This window comes from Sapajus apella, unplaced genomic scaffold (genome assembly GCF_009761245.1).
Source record: "Sapajus apella isolate SASKATOON/1434 unplaced genomic scaffold, GSC_monkey_1.0 scaffold8, whole genome shotgun sequence".
NCBI lineage: Eukaryota > Metazoa > Chordata > Mammalia > Primates > Cebidae > Sapajus > Sapajus apella.
Genome location: NW_022436948.1, coordinates 32,617,223 through 32,642,233, shown reverse-complemented (window position 1 = coordinate 32,642,233; position 25,011 = coordinate 32,617,223). Strand labels below are relative to the sequence as shown.

The following is a 25,011-nucleotide window of genomic DNA, read 5'->3' as shown; positions in this document are numbered from 1 at the left end:
TTTTCTGTCACATGTGGATTTACTTGTGTCTGGACATGCTGTGATCGAAATGGCAACTACTGTTACTACTGTGACCCCATCAGCAGCTCTGGTGTTGTTTCCGACAGACCCTGAAGATCTAGAGAGGGGGAACGACCACGGGACGCCGATCCCCACCTCTGATAACGATGACAATTCGCTGGGCTATACAGGTAGAGTGTCTCTTTCCCAAATACTAACTTCCTCCTAAAATACCTCCATCTCCATCAATCATCAACCACCTGTATTAAATTAATCCAATCATCCCTGCTTCCAGCTAACAACCACAAAAACTTCTCATTTTTCAGACCTCATTCTGTAGCTGGGAGGTCGTATTGCTAAAATAAACACTTTTGAGAACAGAAATGTACATGAAAACTGTAATCATTCTTATTATTTTGCTATGTTCAATACAAAAGAATGCTTATCAATCTGAAACTTTGATACTGCTAATATTTTTAGAATGATATTTCCTTAGAAATTTAATATTTGACTACATTGCTAACATAAACCAAAAAAAAACAAAACAAAACACTACCTGCAAGTAATTTGGATTCAAAATTATTTGTACTTTTTTTTTACACTTACAGTCTTAAAAACAACAGAAAGCAAAACTCTTAGCAAGAGTGACGTAATTCATAATCACCAACTTACATCTCAGGATTGTGTTTGCATGACTTATTGTTACCCAGCGTTCATAGTAACAAATTAACTAATTGAATGTGTTAGAAATAATTGAGATATAAATGTTTAAGAATGTTCACCCTGGAAATATGTTTTTTTAGTTCTAAATATAATTGCATAATTTATACCTCTAACTGAGATAATTTGACTAAAACTTTACATAAGAAGAAAGAATAAAATACATCACTTATAACCCATTGAATCAGATAATGTTGTTACAGTGGTCTTGATGTAATATCAGCTATTTGCAATGTTCTCTTCATTGGTCCTTGTTAATGCAGTCTCCATAGACTTTGCTAAGTTGTGAGCTGTAGGTTGGGTGTGTATTAGGTGGGGTAGTTGGGGTTAGAGTTGAGAGTCTTCTTCTATATCTTAACAATCATACAGATGACTGTTAACATAAAAAAGTAATTCAATAGGCACATTTCACTTTAGATAAAATAATAAACTGATATTTTACTTTTGAAGCATCCTCACAGTCTTCATAAATGTAACTCTCCAGTTTTTTCCCTGGCCTATGTAATTTTAGTTTTTAAACACTTGGAATAAGTAGAATAGTTAATATGACCTTTATAAACAATTTTAATATTTTTATATTTTTTTCATTTCTATAAATTTTTCATTTTTCCTATCTTCCAACATAAGAATGAGGATTCAAAGGCCTGCAAAATAAAAGTCCAGTGGGATGAGATGGTGAGGGAGTTTGTGTGATTCTTTCCCAGAAACTTAGCTAGAAAAAAAGTTGTAAATGCCGTTCCTTAGTACCATCAATACCAAAGAAGTTCGTATTTGTGAAAGGAGGAATCCAAGGTGGTATTCTTTCTCAGGGGCATCCTCGTTTGCCAATGCTTCTTAGTTCTATCCCCTTGTACTCACCCAGTCTGAACAACTGTATTGTTTTGATACGATAATAGCATTTGCTCTTTATCTTTTACAGATTTCTCAAAAATTATGTATAAGCAATGTATAACTCGTGTTGGAATGTCAAATTAAGAGAATTTAAATAGTAATACATTTCAGTTTAAATATTTTAATTTTTTTTCATTTTCATTTTTTCCCTTCAGGCTAATCAGGTGTCAAATTTCTCCCACTAAACACATCATTAGATAAATTAACATGAGGTAACAAACTTAAAATATTATAGTCTATAAAGGAACTAACTTAAAGTATTACAATTTAAGCCAAAGTGACTGGAAGACAATCTTTTGAATAATCTTGTTCCTGAGACTATACTGTCTTTAACAATCTAGTACTAAAGGAAGTCTATTCTGTATATTTTGTTTTGGAAAACTCTTGATTACTCAGAAACCTCTCTTCTGCCATACAAATTAAAAATGTTATGTGTCTCCTTTGTTTGCATATTAACCATATATGTACTCATTAAGAATTCCATTGCAAATGGAAAAATAAGAAAAATAAAGTAGAAAAAATGATTTTGGCTGCCTCATTACAACTGTAAAGAAAGATGCCAATTGGCCATATAGTTGAGGACTATTAGTTAAAAGTATTATTTGAAATTACCTACAGATATCCTTTTCTTTTGTATGCACATGTGAATGTGTGAATGTATAAATTCCCTGTACTATAATCACAGATAATTGAGTAGATATAATCTTTATATTAGAGAAAATTGAGTTAAGAATAAAATGGGATATGCCTATCTGTCCAGGAACATTTTTATATATTTAACGAAAATTGTCTGGATTTTAGTATATCTGGAGATGAATACCCTGCACACAGAGCAAGAACTTTTAAGAAGTAAAATATACATATTAAACAACTTAGAGAATGTACAATGCAATTGTCAAGTAAGTAATTGATATGAGTTACTTACAAAACGTTACCATGATATTAACAAGCAAGTATATCAGTTATTGTTTGTGGCATTAATATTTTTTACACAATATCTCAAAATGACTGAGCAGAATTTATATGTCAGAAGTTTATTTTTTGTTGCTTCACTTCATTGAGGTAACATGTGAGACTTTTCTTTCTCACCCTAACACTTAGTATATAAAAAAGAAAATAAATCTGTATAATCCTGGAAAACATTTTTGAGGGAACATGAAATAATCTCAAAAAAAGATCATTATTTCACTAAAATTCACATTTACATCCCTCCTAATTATCCTTTAAAAAAAAAACAACCTAAAAAGTGTATAATTTCTGCTGCAAGCTAATTTGTTACTATAACATCTGCTCTGATACTTACCCCATTTGGGACTATCACTGTCAAACTGACCCATTTAACTAGAATGCATGGATCACATCATATACATAGCTTACAATTTATATATTCATTAATGATGAGTGAACAAAGGATTGTCTTTTATGACAGTAGTTGCTGCTTATATCATATACCATTCTAATCTAAATTGTGTAAGTGATTTAGTTGGGATCAGTTTTTTAAAATGGATATACAGAATATCAGAGAAGAAATATATTGATTCCTTTTCTCCTTACCACCTCTAGAAACAATATTGTGAAGCCATGTAAGGTTTTGAAATATTTCAGTTTCACTCTTACAAATCAATGAATACAAAACAATTTCTAAGGTAGCACTGTGGTATGTTATTAAAGTGAACTTGTGCATTATTTATAGTGAAGTAGCCCATTTCTTGTTTAACCAAGCATGTCATAAATATTGGGGGTTATTTAACAGTTCACGGCATATAGCCTTTGTTCTAAGAACAAGTAAGAAGAGGTTTCAGATCAGCACTTTATGGGATCAGACACACATCCCAAAGAGTCTCAATATGTAATAATCAATGATTTTTTAAAGGGCTTCTGAAAAGAGCAGTGTTTATTGATTGCTGGAAGTGTATATGGTGTTTTTCAAATATAAAAAAAATTAAGTAATAAGTCTAAGAATATTTAAATTTCTAAAATAATATACATATAATTTATGTATAGATTTCTGGCAAATACTTTTGTCAAGACAAAAAATTTAATGAAAAATTTATTGATATATAAAAATTCAGGGAATAAATGGATGCTAATGAAATCCTAGTAACATTCCTAATCTTTTTACAAAGTAGTAATTAGGAAAGGAATTTAACATTATTCCTTCTTCTGAGTAACAAAATGTCCTTAAATTTGACTTGAAATGTCTAAAATATGACCTTTTTCCCTATTTTTACATACTCAAATAAGATAATGTCTTCCATCTCCACAAGTCTATTTTAAGGAATGGGCAGTGCCTATATTTACAGTAGAATATTGGAAGAAAAGCAAAATAATGCTAATTTAAAATCTTTAAACTAAAAAATTATCAGAGTCATGTTACTGTCAATTTAAGTAAAATCTAGCCATGAAATGTCGGAAATTTTAGAGTAATTTCAAATGGGGATATTAGGGTCTTTTACCACTCAACACTATCTCTAAGTAAAGTTTGGTTATAATTGTTTAGAAGAAAACAAAATATATTCTCTTATTTAAAAAAGAGAAAGAGGGAAAGAAAGGAAAGCCTTGACAAATTGGAATGTTTGCCCATATGAACATGAATGCAATCCCAAAACCACGGATGGTCTCATGCTTAGGAATTTCAACAAATAACTATTAGTTGATGGTGACACTGATTCTTGTGTCTCCCTACATTCTCAATTGTATAGCTTCACGATTCATACTACCATTTTGGGATATAAATTTTTAACATGTACGTACTGATACTAAACCAGTGTTTATTATTACTACATGCATGCAAGGCAGTTTTCTGAGCACTTTACCTGCAACAACTAGTTTAATCCTTCCAGCAACCCTCTAAGAGAGTGATATTATTAATAGCAACAGGGCCTGATAGCTGCTTCAATATTCTAAAAGATAAATAGTCCAAAATTAATCACATATTTCTAATCTCACATTGTCTTGAATTTAAATGAGTTGTGTCTACAAGCTACATTTGGGCGTGTAGTTAGAAACGGAACAGATTAACCATGTCAGGTTTGCCAGAAATAATAATATCATTATATAGTCATTTTTCCCATTATTTTACTGTCACTTTGTTAAATTAATAGAGTTTACATTAGTTTCATTAAGCAAACTATCTTTAGATGAGCCTACTGCAGAGCCAAGTATAATACTGTAAGTACATTTTCTTGTTTGTATGCAATTGATTATTTTCTGGAGTTAATAGTTGCATATTGTAACCTTTTAGATGCTCGATTATGTCTAATATTCCAACAATCAGTGATTTTCTCTGACACCTCTCTAATTAAACCTTTCATATTTTTGTACCAAACAGACTGGTTTCTCTTTAGACCTAAGACTTTCTCACATCACTCTTTTATGTTGGATCTCCTGTTTCTTAGATCTATTGTATTTCTCTTTCCTGGCTTCTTACTTATTAAAAGAATCCTGTCCTCCAGAAGGCATATTCAAGGAAAGCTGGGAGAACATCAAAATCAAAAGTTTTTGTAGGATGTGCTTTGTGATATTTTGCCCATGTTTGCTTGTTGCTTATTTGTTTTCCTTCATCATACTGGACACTAGATGGGCCCACTCAAACTGGGGAACTATTTCAGTTATGGAAAATTTTCTTGATATTTTTTATAATAATTTTTTCATCTCTAGTTTCTCTGCTATCCTTTGGAATTGCTATTAGGCAGTGGGCCTCTTGGACTGATCCATTAGTCTCTTGTTTTTCTCTCCTAATTTCTAAATGTTGGTTTTTTTTTTTTTTTTTTTTTTTTTTTGCAACTTTCTTGGAAGCAACTTTTATATTTATTTTCCACCAATACTTTTATCATTGTGCTAAGTACATGGGGGTATATGAGATATACTATCTTTTAAGATCAACACCATGAATCATGGCCAGGCGCAGTGGCTCACACCTATAATCCCAGCATTTTGGGAGGCCGAGGTGGACGGATCACTTGAGGTCAAGAGTTCAAGACCAGCCTGGCCAACATAGTGAAACTACATCTCTACTAAAAATACAAAAACTTGGCCAGACATGGTGGCATGCACCTGTAGTCCCAGCTTTTGAGGAGGCTGAGGGAAGAGAATCACTTGAACCCAGGAGGTAGAGGTTGCAGTGAGCCGAGATCATGCTACTGTACTCCAGCCTGGGCAACAGAGTGAGACTCTTTCTCAACAAGAAAAAAAAAAAACAGCAACAAAAAACATGAATCACTCACTCATCTGTGGATCATCATAAGTGGTGGCTCCATCATTAGCTTCTCTTTATAGCCTTGTGGATTACTAATTTATGTATAACAGGAAATTAATAAACAATTCTTAAAATGAAGATAAACCATCTCCACTTGGTATAGATCTATATTGGAAATAAAATTATTAACTCACATCCGTTTAATCAATTGGTTTAGTCTTTCATTAGTTCAGGGAAATAAATATAAAGGGGTCCAATTTGTGATTTGTTTTGGGTGACCTCAATTATTAAGAAATTTTGCCAATTCGCTGAAAATATTTAGCAAGCAAATGAGACAAATTAAGATCATGGATTAAATTCATGTCTCATACTCCAAAAAGTTCTCCCTAGAACTGAGAAAAGAAAAATGGTTTCATTTTTATAATAATTGACAATAGGTAGTAGATATATGTAATTCTAACATCCTGAAGTTTACAGAACGCAGGACATGGAAACTTCAAGTAAATTGAGCATTAAAAAGTAAGCTAAGCTCTAACAACAACTGGAGTCCGTGAAGAACAGTTTAAAGCAGTTCATCTTAATTATTTCTTAAAAATTAAAGATAATTGTGTGTTTTCCTCACATTTATTAATGCTATTTCTAACACTAAAGTTTCTCATTAGCATTTTGGAGACTTAAACCTTTCCAAGTGAACAATTATATATTTATATATTTATCATTAGTAATTTGATAACATTTTTCATGTGGAAAACTTGGGAGCGGAACATTTTGAGTTTTTATGGTGGGAAAGGAAAAGCAATATGTGAAGTTAAATAAAATCAATGATAGACTGGATAAAGAATATGTGGCACATATACACCATGGAATACTATTAAAAGGATGAGTTCGTGTCCTCTTCAGGGACATGAATAAAGATGGAAACCATCATTCTCAGCAGACTGACCCCAGAACAGAAAACCAAACACCACATATTCTCACTCGTAAGTGGTGTTGAACAACGAGAATGCATGGACATAGAGAGGGGAACATCACACACTGGGGCCTGTCGGGTTGGGGGCCTAGGGGAGGGTTAGCAGAGGGTGGAGGCTAGAGGAGTGATAGCATTAGGAGAAATACCTAATGTAGATGATGGAGTGATGGATGCAGCAAACCACCATGGCAAGTGTATACCTATGTAACAAACCTGTATGTTCTGCACATGTACCAAAGAACTTAAAGTATTTAAAAAAAAAAAAAAAAAAAAAAAGGCTGGGCACGGAGGCTCACTCCTGTAATCCCAGCATTTTGGGAGGCCGAGATGGGCAGATCATGAGGTCAAGAGATCAAGACCATCCTGGCCATGGGGAAACCCCGTCTCTACTAAAATACAAAAAATTATCTGGGTGTGGTGGTGCATGCCTGTAGTCCAGCTAGTCATGAGGCTGAGGGAGGGGAATCACTTGAATCTGGGAGAGGGAGGTTGCAATGAGCCAAGATCATGCCACTGTACTCCAGCCTGGCGAAAGAACAAGACTCTATCTCAAAACAAAACAAAAACAAAAACAACAAAAAAGACCTTGATTTTGATAGAACATTTTTACTTAATTACTTTTGATAAAGTTTTATTTGTTGAAAGATTGCTTCAATGTTTAAAGTATAAGCCAAAGCTACAAACTTTAGGGATAGGTAAGTAAACACACTCAGACACATAAAATATACAGGTGTTCATTAGGTGTGCCGACATCCATATGGTAGAATACATGAAGAATTCAGATTTAAAGTTTTATTAAGAGATTTTAGGGAAATTTAAAGAAACAAATAATACTCAGGTTGTAGCAGCTACAGTAGTGACTGGCTAATTATCTGGATAATTCAATAAGAATCTTTGTTTATCCAGCAATTTATGAAAGAAATTAATATGGGTACAAAAGTAATTGCAGTCTTGCCATTAGAAATGGCAGTAAATAAATAAATAAATAAAGAGATTTACTTTTGCACCAGCCTAATATTTTTAGCTGAAATATTCTTCAGGTCGACTGCAGAGGACTGGCTTTGGAAATGACTCTACTAACCTAATAAGACTTGTACCGGTCTCAGAAGTCTTCAAAGCAGTCCATGCTGACAGCATGATCCTCACCTTCCAGTAAGCACACAGCCATGGGTACAGTCTCATCTCTGTGCTTCTTTATATTACTGCTGTGGCCCTATTTAAATCATTGTCCTTATGTTTGTTTTAGTTTTTCAATTCACAGAAAGGAAATATTTGGCAGTCCACCAATTGTTCTTGAAAACCAAAAAACAATTGGTTAAGTCTTCCTAATCTCTAATTCCTAGAATATTGCACAATGATAATTTTTTTTCCTTGTAGTTATTCCTGTAATTTTTTTTATCACAATCATAGACATCAGTCTAGCTTCAGTTTATTTCGAAAAGTTGATATTTGGAGGGCTAAGTGAAAAGTACATATGTGTCTAAATAAAAGTAAAACATTTTACTGTTACCTTACATTGCTTTAAAGAAACTATTGAGTCAGCTACAGGTTGGTATTGCAGTGATATGGTTGGGTATTACAGTAGGTTATGCCTCAGTCGCAAGCAAAAATAAGATTTCCATGACAACACAACTTAATTGTTTTCAGGCAACAAAACAGAAATTTATTCCTCACTTAGTCTTCACATGTCAGAGAGACTCTGTTTAACATACTCACTCAAATTCCTGAGGCCAACAGATGTGCTATCTTGACACAGGCTTCTGTGACTGCAACAAGTACAATCGTGAACTGGCTTTACAGGCTTCCACAGAGAAGTAATCTCTGCTCTTTTTTCACAGTCTCGAGGACATACCTAATTTCCATAGCATAGGAAAGTATAATCCTACTATGGCTCTAAGAAGAGGAAAAACTAAAAAATATAATCAGCTTTTTGTTTCACCACTTCTGCATCCATGGATTGAAAATATCTTTTAAAAACAATTGAAAATACTAATACAACAATAACAATTACACAAACTTCACAATAGTAGAGTATAACAACTATTTACATGGCCATTTACATCGTTATAGCTATTATAAGTAAGCTAGAGGTAATTTAAATTGGCACAGCATGGTAGCTCACACCTATAACCCCAGCAATTTGGGAGGCCGAGGTGGATGGATCACTTAAGGTCAGAAGTTCAAGGCCAGCCCGGGCAACATGGCGAAACCCTGTATCTACTAAAAATACAAAAATTAGGCAGGCATGGTGGTGGGTGCCTCTAATCCCAGCTACTCAGGAGGCTTAGGCAGGAGAATCATCCAGGAGGCAGAGGTTGGAATGAGCCAAGATTGTACCAATGCTCTCCAGCCTGAGTGAGGAAGTGAGTCTGAAGGGAAGGGGAAGGGAGAGGAGGGGAAGGGAGGGGTGGGAAGAAGGGAGGGAAGGAAGGAAGGGTTAAAGTATACAGGAGGAGGTTTGTGGGTTATATGCAAATACTAAGCCATTTTGTATATGGGATTTGAGCGCTTACGGATTTTGGTATCTGCAGGGGATCCTGGAACCACCCCCCCACACACACAGATATACAAAAACCACTGAAATACGTACATAGCACTAATCACTACTAGACCAACAATCTAAGAAACAAAAAAATTGTCATTAGTTCAAAACATACACTACTTCCTTAAGGAAAGAATTTTAAACTCATAAGGCAGTCATGGTGCCATAACTGAATATACTGAATATTTTGGCTTCTCACTGTACTGTTATAGCCTATATTCAGTCATTTCCTTCACTTTATCACTGGAAAATAATTCTGTGTATTTCACGTCTTTTAAATTGGCAATAATTCATTTTTTCACAGGCATATGTTCTTTTGTTTGATTTTTAAATTTAGTGCAGAGTAACAATTCAAAAGCTCCTTTCTATAAAAAAATCATCTCTCAATTGGCCTGGGAGACAATGTGTTATTTTGCCAATTGCTGATTCAATTATGGAACAAAAACTGGCATATTGTCCCAAGATACACACAGGCAGAGGTACTGGAAATAAACTCTTATCTTTTGACTGATGGAACATTAGTGTTTTGGATCTCTAGGTATTAGCAATATTAACTGGCCTGTGTTTCTCTTTCTTAAACGGGGTTTCTTTAAAGAAGTCAGAAAAATCAAAGCATGTAAATTTAATAATATTTTGTTGTCCTTTCCACAACCACCTAGCTTCTCCCTCAGTTAAGTGTCCCCTTCAGACTTCTGCATTGGGCCATTTGGTGATGAACCATGACTTTCCAATATACGATTCAAGTTAGGTCTTTTTTTTTCTTTACATCTCATTTTTATTCTATTTAAAACTTATTTGGACCTTGGTAAATCACAGGTATTTCAATTCTAGGAGGTCGTAATCTTTAAACCACAGCAAAACATACTTAAGAGTTCATCAACTACTATGAAAACTATGTTTGCTCTGTCTCTGAGAGTAAAATGCTACCATTTTGGACTTGACCACTTCAGGAACCTATCATCCCTAGTGAAATCAAGGACTGATTTTGGTGGCAACACTTTCTAACTTATCCTTAGCCAACAAAGAACAAACACTACAATGTTTTTCAAAATGCAGGAGCACTTCTCTGGAGTGCAGTTCCAAATGTTTTGTTAAAGAAAATGCCTTCTGGAGCCTTCAGGAGACAGAGTTGGAGGATGAGTAAGTATGTCACATATGATAAATCGATTCAAATATGTTCATTCCTTTACATCAATGCTGCCCAATAAAAATATAATTCACACCATAGATGCAAGCCGCAAGTGCAATTTTAAATTTTCTAGTAGCCATATTTCAAAACAAAGTAATAATAAATGAGTAAAATTATTTTTAAAACTTACATTTTGTTTCACCCAATATAGCCAAGATATTATTGTTTCAACATGTAATCAATATAAAGGGTATTATTGAGATGCTTTACATATTTTTGCACTAGGTTATACTTAGAAAACATCTTGCTTTGGACTAGCCACATGTCAAGTGCTTGAAAACCACAGGAATTCCTCACTCTCCATTCTGCCAAAGAATTTCTGATATCTAAACCTTATTTACTAAAACATCATTTGCATCTAAATTTGATTAGTCAATACCAAGCAGACAGCTACAACCATTTCCAGCTGCTTGAACTAGCCCTTGCATCCAGTATCTCCATTAAAGGCAACCATATTAATAAATCCAGCTCCTTTAAAATTATTTTCTTCATTTCTGGTCTATCACAATTAGAATAATATCACATAGATATTGTCCAGGTTTCTGTTGATATACATTATTAGAAGGCTAGTAAGCCTTCTCTCCCTGGGTTGAATAGTTACAGCTGTGACACGTTGGGAAATGAATCTGATCTTTGCTCTAGAGGTAATGAGCAGCAATGGAATGGGATGCGAGGTGAATGAGTAATTTGTAATGCAATAACTATCTCCAGTGCCCAAAGCAAGGCAGGTCCAGCTCCATACAATAAGAAGAAAGGGCTCTTCCTACTGGCAAGGGAAAAGTGGTGGAATTTGGGAGATCAGGTATTCAGATTTGTCTGAACCCATTCAGCTAATTCCTTTCTAGTTTTCAGAATCCTGCACTTTCCTTCAATCAGTACTCTAAACTTTCACTCAAGAGGCCTGATTAAGCTATAAAGTCATTCTGTATTGTAATTTGGTAGCCCCAATTCAGCAATGCTGAGTCAGATATTTAGCTACAATAGCCCTATGGCTATTAGATGAAAGAAATTCTGTGTTTCTGGTTATGCCTGAATCAAGAAGTTAAAACATGGGTATATTGTCTCTATAAATGAGTCAGATAAATCAGAAGCAAGAGGCCCACCCAGCAGACCTTGCATTCTTTACTAATGTCATGATGGCCTATTGCAGAAACCATTGAGCTTTCTAAACGTTTGTATTAATTGGCTCTGCATTAAAGGTGACCACAAGTGATATATTATGGCACTGTTGTGTCACTGCCAATGTCTCATTTTCAAATTGCATTCCAATTTCATACACTTCAAGTATGGGCACAGTGGCTCACACATGGGATCTCAGGATTTTGGGAGACCAAGGCAGTAGGATCACTCGAAGCCAGGAGTTTAAGAGCAGCCTGAACAATATAGCAAGACTCCATCTACAAAAATTTAAAAGTTAGCCAGGTGTGGTGGTGCACACCTGTAGTCCTAGCTACTTGGGAGGCTGCAGTGAGAGAATTTCTTGAGTCCAGGAGTTCACAGATGGCAGTGACCCATGATCTTGCTACTGAACTCCAGCATGGGCACAGAGCAAGAATCTGACTCATAAATAAATAAATGATTGAATGAATGAATGAATGAATGAATGGTTATTTTACTCACTTCGAATCAATAATCAAGCAGATAAGTTAACAAATATGAGATTTTCATCCTTGATATACTATGGCCAAAACTAGCATCTACTGCATGGTGTGCCTCCAGAAATGACACGAGATGTTTTAAGATTTACTCAGTCAACTGGGTGTTTACAAAATCCCTGAAAAGAAAAAAAAAAGAACTTAAGCCTCTAAAATGACGTCTAGGATAAGTCAGCACAAGCAGTACACCAGAGAAGCAGTCAAGAAATCAGGTAACAACAGGACACATAGAAATGAAAATTCTTTAAGTTTGAGCTTCCAAGTGGTCAGTGAACTAGTATTGTATGTGTGTGTGTGTGTGTGTGTGTGTGTACATATATATAGTATTATATAATGTAAATATTATTTCTGAAAGTTTAAAATGTGCCCAGTTCACATTCACTATAACTTACACTTGGTGGGCACACAGCACTGATTATTTGACATCATATCATACAATCCTCACAACAGCTTGGCAAAGTAGGTTTTATCGTCTCCATTTTGTACCTGAAGAGACTGAGTCAGAAAGAGATTAAAGCGATTTTCTTAATTTGACACACTATCAAATCCAGGAAATCTAGCTTCTATTCTCAGTTGCTTCTCATACCAGCATAGGGGTTATCTGTAGTAAGCTTCATGTATTATTAATAATTGCCAAGTCAGCATGTATAAGCATTCAAATTATCACAGTTATCCAATTAACCCATAGTTACTTATGTAGCCTTTAGTGCTGCTTTTTAGGAGCAGATTAATGAATTTCAGTATAAATGATTATACAAGCAGAAAACAAAGACCATGAAAAAATGGAACATCTCATAATAACTGTTAATAAAAGGCTTCTTATTCCCTGAAAATCACCTTTAAAGATTGAAGTCTCAGTAGCCTCCTAGTCAATTTTAATCCTAGTGCTATTCTGTTAGTTCTAATAAAATATTTAAATACCTAATAATAGAGATATATCAATTTCTTAAGCGTTAACACCTTATTTTTACAGATGAAATAAGAGAACCATGCATAAGTACTAAAAGTATAAAAACATGCATTGGAATGATTTATACCAACATCAAGATGCTAGCTATCATTGAGAAAGCAGAAGTAGAAAGCAAAGAGGGATCAGCTATAGCAATATCTGGAATTATTTTAAAGAGAATTTAAAACAAATATAGAAAACATTTAATAATGCTTCACTTATATGGTATGTAAATGTCTATTATATCTGTGTCATTTTCTGCATGTGTGAAATATTTCACAACTTGAGATAAAGAGTTTTAAGACATTAATTCTTAAGAATTATTGTGGTTCTATTAGATTCCATTATATAATACAGCATACTGTGTATGTCAAATGTTTCATGCTAGCATCTGCATTTTAAAATCTGCTATATAACAGAACTTTGAATAAATAGCCTGATTGACACAGCTATGTTAAAATAAAACCTACAGAAAAAAAAAAAAAAAAAAACTTTTGCTCAAGACCCAAATCTTATAAAACATGCTTTTGATGTGTTGGGATTTTAACCATCCATTCAGATCAGACATAACTTCAGTTTTAAAGATCCAGCCCAGAAACAAATGCCCGTACTGATTTTCTGTTATAAAAAAATGAAAGAGGCACTGTGATATATCTTAACCTCAAGACTGTAAAGATCTACATGAAATTCTCATCATTTTATTTAGGCTTCAAAATATATACAGCGTAAAGTTTTTGTGACCAAATATGCCAGTTCATTATTTCTTTTCAAATGCAATTTAGATGTTTTCAATTTTAAAAGAAATGGTGGAGGTGCACAAAATCCTCTCACAAAGAACTGTACAGAGCCAAATTACCATTTCTAGAATAGGGGTTTGCCACAGAAATCCTCATTAATAAAAATGTTCTGAAGAGAATTTGTCTATTCACTCTGTAATTTAATCAAGACATTACTCTGAGACGACTATAGAGAGAGGGCACCCTTATTCACCCAGTCTTTAATATGCATATATAGTTTCTTCAAATTTTAACCTATTGCTCTTATATTTGTTTCGATCTTAAATTTTTACTAACAGTGATAAAAAGAAATATTCAGAATTCTATTCAATAATTAGATATTGTTGCTTTTAAACTAAAAAACGGATGCTTTTAGACACAAATTGTTATGAACATATTTTAATATAATACATTTCTCTAAAACTTAATTCAAATGGAAGTACTGGCATGAATGTGCTCACTTTATAAAAGTAGCTGAATGGACGTTAGTATTTTGTTATTCATGTTTAAAGTGACTAAATACGTGAACAAGTGAAGTGTGAGAAAAAGTTAATATAGAGTTACCTTTCAATGACAGAGGCAATTTTTATACAAGTAACTGTAACTTCTCTGTTGTTTCTGCTGCCTTAACATAAATTAGAAATTTATGTAGATGTATCTTGGGGTATGTTCTATTTATCAAGGAAGAAAAAGAGAGAGTTAGTTAAAACCAATAACTTTTAAATCACTCATATTATATTCACTTAAATTATTTTGCAGGCAACAGTCAGAATCAACAACTTCAATTAAAGGCAAAATATTAGGGATGACTTAAGCAGAATGTGAAATAAAAGACCTATGGTGTATTTCTGGTATTAACAGCATTCTGACGTATAGTAAGAAATCATTTGATTATTTTATGAAGAATAAGTTACATTGCTTTTAAATTGAGCATCTGTATTCTACTGCAATTAACACAATTTATCAGGTACTAGGGAAATTGTATTTTTATATTAATATTATCTTAACTCTTTATTTCAGCGTTCCAAGTGAAAATTTAAATAAGCTTTAATGTTTAAAACTTCTCAAAAATGTTAGAAATATGTCAATTAGTAAACTTTGTTTACTTAAACAATTCAACAATATCAACCAATCTTTATAAATTACCTTTGTTGAGAGTTTTACTGATTGCATAAGTAATCACTCTAAATACAGGTAATTTAGAAAATAAAGTAAAGCATAAAATACAAAATTATTAACACCCAACATTTTAACATGTAAACAGTCCTTTTTATCCACCTATAATCAGAATGAGGAAATTCTACCTAAAAAGAATTCACACACATTAAAAGGCAAGTGTAAAATTTCATTGAAACTGTAAAAGCAATTAGGATTTTATTTTTTAAATGAAACTATGTACAAAAAGTAATGTATATGATGTTCAATAAAATGTGTTTTATGTTTGCAGCGCTCCTCTAACTCTCATAATGAATTGAGCATTAATTTTAGCGCAATTTATCAGATAATCCTTGTGTGATAAAATGATATGAAACCCATCACTTCACATGTAATGCCAATATTATTACAAAGGGCTCATGTCTTTACAAATTACCTGAATATTCTTTGTGTAGCACCTATTTTGTTATTGTTATGAATTTTTTTTAACTTTAATTCATCTAACTCCTATATTTCTCCTTTGCCAGTAGGATGTGTGCGTGTATGTGAGAGAGAGAAAGAGAGAGAGAGAGAGAGAGGGGGAGAATGAGAGATAGAAGCAGTTTTCTAACAACACTTTTATAGAAATCTCTTGTTTTGTGAAATCCTCTATCTATGTAAGCTTTGCAATTTTACCTTACAAATGATATATTTTGTGTTGGCTTCTCAGATTATTGGATTAGCTGAGACAGAGCAATAAAGACTGACGCAATGGGTGGGGATAGATTCTAGACGTAAGTAGGAAAGGATATTTGAAGGGAACATATTTAGAACTTGTGACTTTGTCAATGTATTCCTTTAATAACAACTTTCACTTTCCTGTGCAACTTCACTACTTTGGATACTCAAATAATAAATATGAGGGCAATAATTACTTGCCATTTATCAATTTTGTGATTTGACTTATATATGTATTTTTAACTTGTGTTGTTTTTTTAGTCTGTGTATTGCTTGCAATCTAATTTTTCGGCTTTAAATATCACAAAAGTTGTAATAATCTACTATGTCATTCACACTGGTGTTAACTCAGAAGTAAACTTAAATTTTAGTGTAGGTCTAGCATTTAGCACTTAGTTGAAACTTCAGGTGTTTGCAAAAGTAATCCGTTCTTAATATAGGCACTAAACACAGTCAATTGTTGATTTAAATCAGTATAATACATGAGGAAAGTGCTGATAGAAATCCAGTTATTTCTATAGTTGAGAGCGTGTTTCATATTATCAAAAGTAGAATTATTTTTCTTATTTTTTCAGGCAATGTTATGTACCGAAAGGAAAACTATTTGAAGCAATTAAGGCTCACTAAAAATGTTGTTAATTTAATGAACCCCTTAGAATCTGATATCACAATAATAAAAAAATGAGCTGCACTAGTATAGTCCAATAAAAAATGTAGCTTTACGCTTCCCAGAGGGAACTCATATGGTAAATCTCTGATTTATAGGCTTTTAGAAACCTCTTAACTAGCAAAACAAAGATAATATATTTTCATTCATAGGGTAAACTCCTTTTATTTTTAGAAAATTTGCTTTTTTAAAAAGAAATCATTGTTAAAAGACTGTATTGTTTCAGCTAGCCAACTTGCTTTGATTTTAAGCAAGATATCCAGCCCTGTGAATAGCAATTCTGTTTCCATACTAAATGTATTAGATTTTCCAGAATACACAAGGACTTGCAATATATACATTATCCTACTTTAAATTTAACAGAGACCAAATAGGTAGGAATTAGAATCCAAGCTAAGATCTTTAGGGACCTCCAGCAACTTACAAGGACAATCCATTCTACAAAAATAAATATTTCCCAAAGCTATATACACAGCAGGAACTTTTTAAACACCAGTCGGTGGCCATAACCGACACTATGCTGAAATCGGTTAACACATCTTTCAGACTGAAGGCATGTAGCTTTGTGGTATACTCTTTCCCTCACATACACATGATGACACTAGGATTTTTTCAATGCACGTTCCTCTTTCTCCCACAATATCTTTGTTTGCAACAATGCATAACTTTAAACATTTTAACAACGTCAATATCAATATAAATTTAGATAGCATGTTTCCTTTCTCTATTACTATTCACCACAGGTGTGAAATTCGTAAGATAAAATTAATATGTGAAATCCAAACTAAATCTGGGAATACTTATTGGTTTTTTTAACTATAGGTTAAGTAGACTGTCCAAATTGCTAGCTCGCTCTCCAAATTGCTATACCACTCTATTATCCCATAATTTCATAAGTTAGACTTACAGGTGTACAAACATATTATATCACTTAATTTTCATTTCTGCAATGTTTAGCAAGTTGCAGTCTCCCTTTGTATGCAAAGATCTTTTGGGATCCTCTTCTATAAATTGCCTGATTATACACTTTGTTCTTTTTGCTCTTACACTCATTGTCCTTTTCCTGTTGATTTTCAGCTATTCTTTGTCGATTTTTACATGATGTAAATAAATATGTTTTTCCTTTAGTAGTTTAACATGCATCTTCCTCCATGTGTGTTAAACAGAATCTTTCATTCTCATGCAAATTATGCCATCATATTTTGTCTTACAGTTTTCTTTTGAATTTACTCACAAAAATAGTCTCCTAAAATTTTTTTGTATTTGCTTGATAGGTGGATCTTTCACATTTTAGTTTTTGATGCATCTTAAGCTATTTTTTGTGTGTCTTTAAATTTTTATTCATATAAGTCAGTTTTTTCACACCATCTACCAAAAACACCTGCCCTTTACCATTGGTAGCAAGTTTTCATAGATTGTATCATCATATATACATGGGTCTGTCTCTAAGCTCTCTTTTCTGTTACATTAATCCATAAGTCTGTTTTTGTATTAATACCATACTATCTCCATTGATACAGGTTTGTAGTAGCCCTTCAATTAATGTAGGGCCAGGAATCAGTTGCTTCTCTGTCTTCCTATCAAGGAGCATGGATTGTGTTTCTATTAATTAAAATAATGTAGTATTGTGCTAAGTAACCTCTTTATGCTCAGAATGATATTAATAGTATTGAACTCTTGTGGCTGTGTGAGAACTAAAGAATGATAATGCAGGCCTATCACTGAACAAGTGATTGATGCATCTTAAATATTCAATGAGCAGTAACTCAATAAGAACTAATAATAATAATAAAAATCAGAAGGTACTAAAACAGGTGTCTGCTCTTGTTATAGAACAGAGACAATATATACAGCATGGTAATGACACATCTATTTTACTGTAGTAATATCCAGTACAACATTAGGCATATTTATCAGAGTAATGATTTGAAAAAAAAATTCACATGCTGTTCTATCATGATTTATTATTTCAGGAAAAAGCCTAACTTCATGTAAAGTCATTTCTAATAATTCAGCTTTCACAACTTAACTAACACTAATTGAAGCACATTTTTAAATTGCCTATGATATAATCTGTTAAGTAACACGGCCATGAAAGGGTTCAGAACTCCTTGAAATAATAAAAGAATTCCACAAACATACACTATGTTCACTTTTCTTTTCAAACTAGTGGCTTCAACATCTAGCTCCTAATTCTAGCCAACAAATCAAAATCCGTAGGGTGGAGATAAAACACCGGTATTTTTATCTTTTTTTTTTCCCATTTATTTTATTGCATTTTAGGTTTTGGGGTACATGTGAAGAACATGCAAAATTGTTGCATAGGTACACATGTGGCAGTGTGATTTGCTGCCTTCCTCCCCATCACCTACATCTGGCATCACTCCCCTTGCTATCTCTCCCCAGCTCCCCACCCCCCACCATCCCTCCCCTATTTCCCCCCAACTGACCCCAATGTGTAGTGCTCCCCTCCCTGTGTCCATGTGTTCTCTTAAAGTCTCTATCAGATGATTCTAATGTGTTGTCAGAGTAGACAGCCGCTGCATTTAGCAGAGGGTTTGGGCCATATTCCTCCTCCCTTTCCTGTCATAGGCTTCCAATCACTGTGAATCCCTGATTAAATATAATGTTTGCTAAATTTAAATTCAATTTTATTTATTCATATGCTGCACTGACTTTAATTGAGCCCAAATGCCTTATTTAAAATCAGTAAATAATTTTCTTTGATGATAGAGAAAGCTTGAGCCTCACATTTACTAAATGTAATTTTTAATTAAACAATTTACATATGTGTGTATATATGTTTGTGTATATATATGCATGTGTGTTTATTTTTTCTTAGGCAAAGTTTTTTAAAGAGACTTTAGATGTGATGAAATTTATATTTAATAGCCTTAGATATTTCATACTATTAGGAAAAATCATGAATGCGTAGTCTGAGTTAGCTATTTGCTTATAGTTAGATGTGGACAAAAAAATTATAAAGATAGAAGAACATCAGCAAATGCATGGCTGTTTTGTTCTTGTAAACTGCTTGCTCAACAAAAAGCATCCGTTTGTTTAAACTAAGGTTAGCCTTTGTTTATCACAGTAATTACTTCTGTTCAACTGGAGAAAATATGCTTAATGTCTCAAGTATATGTGAAACCTATCTCCTAGGAGTCAGTAAGCCTCAGTCAATAATGCAAAAATTGACCTAAAACTGGGTCTTAGTTCTATTTATGAATGTAGTAGTAGTTCATTTCTGTTTGTATGCATTAATCCATATTCACTTTTTAGCTATGTCTTATTTTGTGTTTTTGTTGTTTTTCAATTAAAATATGCATAATCCCATAGAAAAGTTTAATATTGGTAAGTCTAATAAATTGCATCTAGTTCATGTAAACAATATGCTAATATAATCAGATTTGTTTGTTTTAAGCTGAATTCAGTCAAACACATGTATTGGTTTCACTACATATCAAATAATGTGATTAAATCTTTTACTTTCTATATTCTGACTTTAGAATCATAGTAGGATGAAGTCTTTGTTTCCTTTTCAGTTTTACTTTTGTTTTATCATCAAATACATTTTTATCACAGGGTACTAGGAATTTATAGCTTTCAATTCTATACATAATCTAGTTAACTATTCTTAATTAGAAGAATCATAAAAAGCTCCTCGAAAGGAAATCTAAAAATAATACTCATCATAAATAATGAAACACTTTTAATAATTTATTAAAAGAAAAATAGCACAAATAACTTTTGTGTGTTTGTCTCTTTGGACATACGCATCTGCTTTAGTGACTTTTGCTCAGTAATGAGTCCTAAGCATAGTCAAGTTCTGTCAAAGTGAAGCAAAAATAATTTGCTAAGGACCTCCTTCTTTAAATTATTTTTGTCAACCAACCACAGTCACAAACTTATAACGGCCATGCTTTCAATAATTTGCTTCTTAAGCTTAAAAGTGGTACATATAAAAGTGATTAATGTAAATTGGCAAACAGGATGTTTTGGATATCTAGTGATTACTTCCTAGAAGTGCTAAATCATACCTTTGCCTCATCCATGTGTTTTATGGCTGCAATTTATGATGTTTAATAAGCTTGATTCCTCTCTTATGATTGAAAATACTGGACTCTCAGAACCTCCTGCTGTTGGTTTGCACTCTTGTTACATTACATAATCTTGATGTAATGATAAGGGCCATAGCCTTGCATCTAGTCTTTCAGGTAAAATACATTCTGTTAGCCAAAATAGGTTGGGAAATAAAAAAGAAGAGTACTATCTATGGTACAAAATTATACACGCTTTGAATCTGAAAATGGAATCTCTTTCTGTAATTGGCATTGTATGCTATTATATGAAAGACATTATTTCCTGAGAAGTAAATGTTGACATATTATATATATTTATGTGCACTTTTATAGACAATTGTAATAAAAATGTATCTATGTATGTACAAATACTGACCAACATTATTCCTAAAAGAAAAAGGCTCAATAATGGTGTTAAAGTTAGGTAGGTCAAAGCTCTGACTACATCCTCTGGAGTATAATGAGATCAGCTTCAATTAAATGCAAACTCTGTGAGCTGAGCAATATATTGGTTCACATGAAACTTGTTTTACAAAACTCGTTTACATTTATTGACATTTCATCCAATTATGCTTTAAAATGAAATCCCATTACAACTATCTGTGCTCCTCTACAATGTTTGGATTCAAACAAGTAAATCTTATAGAAAAATCCTGTTAAATTCTTTAAATGTTTTTTGTGTGTGTTCAGCCTTGACAACATTGCGGAAATAATAGCCATTCTTGATGTTAAACTATTTACAGCTGTCCAACTTCAAAATACACACATGTGGAAGCTACTTCTCTCTTTTCAGGTTTTTGTAATTCTCAGATTAGCAGAGCTCTGCCCAGAGTAAAACTCTAAAGAAAACTGCGAGGATGAGAGCCTTAAGCAGAAGCAAGTGAGATGAAATGAAGCTCCATGGCAAATAACAGTGAGAAACTCAGAGACTCTGGGTAGAGAAGCAACCACTAGGCAGGTGTCAGATTTGTTATTAATTCATCCAGAGTGAATCAGGCCCTTGTTCAGTAACATCCTCAAATTAATCGTTCTGTGGCATTTTTTTATGAATGTAAAATTTTGTTTACAGTGGCCCACATTAACAACTGAGTTTTGAATCAAATTGCTAATAGAGTTTGCACTGTCCACCCATGGGATTTGGCAAAGCCCATTTGTGGCTACATTTGTTCTGAAACATGGCTTGGCCACCAAATTTGTCTTATAACTCATGAATGTCATTAGGCTTCTGTCTTCTGTGCTGTATTGATCTCAATTGTCCAAAGCGTTCTCAGGTGCCAGAGTAGCTATGTCTGTGTTTTTAAAAAATGATTTCTGGCCTTCAATCATGGTGAAGCTGTTTGTCCCATTGCCCCTGGAAGCTAGTCTATCTGCATAATATACAAATACCTTCAATATATACCTCTGACCATCTGCTAGATTGGCATAGTGCCTGACTAAAGAAAAAAAAAATACGGCCTCTCTTCTTTGCCATAGGTACTAATAACATTCAGTTTGTCCAACCAGCTTTCAAATCCTGTAAATTATAGATTATCCTGGAAGAAATCTCTCTTCTGTTCAAGAACAAAACAGTGGTGCCTCAAGCTTCTTTTCAAAGGGACCCATCTGTTAATTAAGAGTTCAAATAGTCTTATCTTGAAATCTTCCCTTCAAACTGCCCTTCTGCTTAAATCTAGGAAATACCTTTATTATAGACCTTCCTAGAAAACATAAGGATCAGATGAGCACAAAAGCCCACAATCCCCTGAACATGCTTTCCAATGGATGTTTGAAGACTTAAAGGAAACTTGTTATTTGCCACTTAACATAAATTATTTCAGCTTTCTGACCCAAAGTCAGGCTGAATTTAGATAGGATGATAGGATCATGTGAATTCATACTATGGTTCTTCTATAGGAGACTAATTCATTCTTTGCAGTGTTTTTTTTTTTTTTTTTTAGTTGATTCCTATGCTCTTGGGCTGGCTAATACGTCTTTAAATCCAGCTTCCTAAGTTGCTCACTCTTTTCTTCACGCTGATGAAAGCAGTATGAAAAAAGAATAATGTGGTTTAGGGGAAGAAAAAGAATAAGGTTTGAGTAGGGAAGACTTCCATCCAAATTGATTATGTTGCTAGCCAATAAATGACATTAGAAAAATTAACTAACTTCTCCATAAAGGGGGAAATAACTGTCTCAAAACATTAACTACAATCACATTCCAGTACAGTGCCTGGCAGTTAATAGACATTTAGTAAACATTAATTTATATCCATCACTTGTGATTAAAAATAATGATGGTCCAACTGCAGTGGCTCACACCTGTAATCCCAGCACTTTGGGAGGCCAAGGTGGGCGAATCACAAGATCAGGAGTTCAAGACCAGCCTAGCCAACACGGTGAAACCCTGTCTCTACTAAAAATACAAAAAATTAGCTGGGTATAGTGGCAGTCGCCAGTAATCTCAGCTACTCAGGAGGCTGAGACAGGAGAATTGCTTGAACTCCAGGAGGCGGGGGTTGCAGTGAGCCAAGATCACACCACTGCACTCCAGCCCAGGTGACAGAGTGAGACTCTGTCTTAAAAAAAAAAAAAAAAAAAAGATGATACCCAAATGTGTTTGATATCATTATCTGATTTTTGTATTTCCCCAACTGTAAGTGGTTATTTCTCAATATTGGAACAAGCAAAGCTGTGTAAAATAGAATAAGTTTTGTCTTGGCCATATTTTCATCTTCTCCTTAAGACTTTTTAAATTTTGTGGCATTTCTGTCCCCACTTATCCTGGACTTCATGCAGCTACCCAGCAGCCCAGAATAGAGAATAGGATCTTGTCCACCTACTGTCAAATTCACTGGTCTCCTTCCAATTTATTCCGTGGCCTCGGCAGAGAATATAATACATACAACTTAGTTCTTATCTCCTCTCAAAACACATGATACCCAGATAAGAAGATCTTTTTGGAGTTAGGGTAGTAATTGAGTTTCAGAATCATGAATGGTCAGTTGACATATATACAAACAAATAAGGCAATACCTACTCCATTAAATCACACTTCTCTGCATAAAATATGCTTATAATCTCTGATGATAAAATAGTGAATTCTCATGTTTAAATGATGGAAATATATCTATATCTTCAAAGATAATTATAATACAGTGACCTACACAAATCTAAAATTATGAATTTTTTCCCTTGAGCTACAAACCAAGCAAAAACTTGATCATACGTTTTCAAACTTTTATATTTTTTCTCCTCTGGTTGCTTCTCAAACATGGCCTTTATCTTCCAATCTATCTCAGTGTCACCACTTCTCAGATTTGATCTGACTTGCTCCAAAAGATCTTGTTTTGGTTTCTACTGGCACTTAGGTGGTTCCTGTTGATACTATTTATCAAGTAATCATTAAGTTATCTGTCTCCTTCCCATTTCCTAGATTGTTTGCACCTCTGGGATAGTTAAGTATTATTCATTTTTTTGTCTGCTCAATACATAAGCACAGCGTTTGGTGCTGAGTGTTTTAATTATTTGATGGAATTTTCTGTTAAAAAAAATAGTACAAGTGTATTTTGAAAAGAGCAAACCGAACTAGAGGCAGAAAAAGTATGTTTCCTTTCCATTTTTAATAAAAATATCAAGTAATATTCTTCAAAATTCAGTTAAGAAAAAGAGTAGGGCTTGGAAGGAAAACAAGAGTTTTTGAATTTCTGAGTTTTCTTTTTGTCATATAAACAGAAAAATTAGTCACATAAGGAATTTTCTTCATTTTTCCCTGGGTTGCATAATTATCTATGGAGAGAAAATATAATACTTTGATCACCCATTATCAAGTGGAAATTTCACAGAGATTGTTAGGAAACATTTATGGAGGCAGAAAATTGTAACACCAGACTTTTTGTTTTGTCTTCATCCACCTGTAGGCCATCTTCGACAGTGACAGTATGAAAAAGTATGATACCGAAATAAATCTGAAAAAAATTAATTAGTTAATTCTAAAAGAAGCCAAAGAAACCTTTCCTATGGCCTTTAAAAAGAAAGGTATTCTTTTAAATGTACTGTTTTCTGGCTTACTATATATTAACATGTATGTGAAACACTGTGTAATCTATTTTTAAGGCCACATAAAATATTTCATCTGTTTCTTATATGTAGTCATGCTACATAGTTTAGAAGTTTATTCCCATTGGGTGTAACCTTTGTCATCTAAATTCAGTAAATGCTTAACAGGCATAGGCCAGAACCATGTGTGTTTTGCTTTAAGGGTAAATAATCTACACTGAGACAGACAGCCCCTGAGAATATTCCTCCCATATGTCAATATCATGATTCTTTTTTTCAGCATGCCTAATACATCATGTCATCAGTGTGGCCACAGTAAGACAATGGCAATGAGAACCCAGGATTGAAAGTATTGCTCCTAAAATTCCTCCTAAAATACGATACTACTGTCTAGCTATTAAAATTCTGTATGAGAATTACTGTCTCTAGTAAAGCCACATCAAGAACCTCAGTTAAACATAAGGACAAA

At 33.5% G+C, this 25,011-nt stretch overlaps 1 protein-coding gene across 7 annotated transcripts in view; it reads left to right on the top strand.

The window, feature by feature from the left end:
* The window catches only part of ROBO1 (roundabout guidance receptor 1), a 1,106,753-nt gene that overhangs the window by 598,496 nt on the left and 483,246 nt on the right, over positions 1-25,011 (top strand). For 6 of the 7 annotated variants that reach the window (XM_032276635.1, XM_032276644.1, XM_032276638.1 and 3 more), the window contains exon 3: positions 108-191. The exons of the other annotated variant lie outside the window; for it this stretch is intronic. In XM_032276635.1, the coding sequence (XP_032132526.1) occupies positions 108-191 (84 nt within the window). The remainder of the gene's footprint in view (positions 1-107; positions 192-25,011) is intronic. 7 annotated transcript variants of the gene reach the window in all.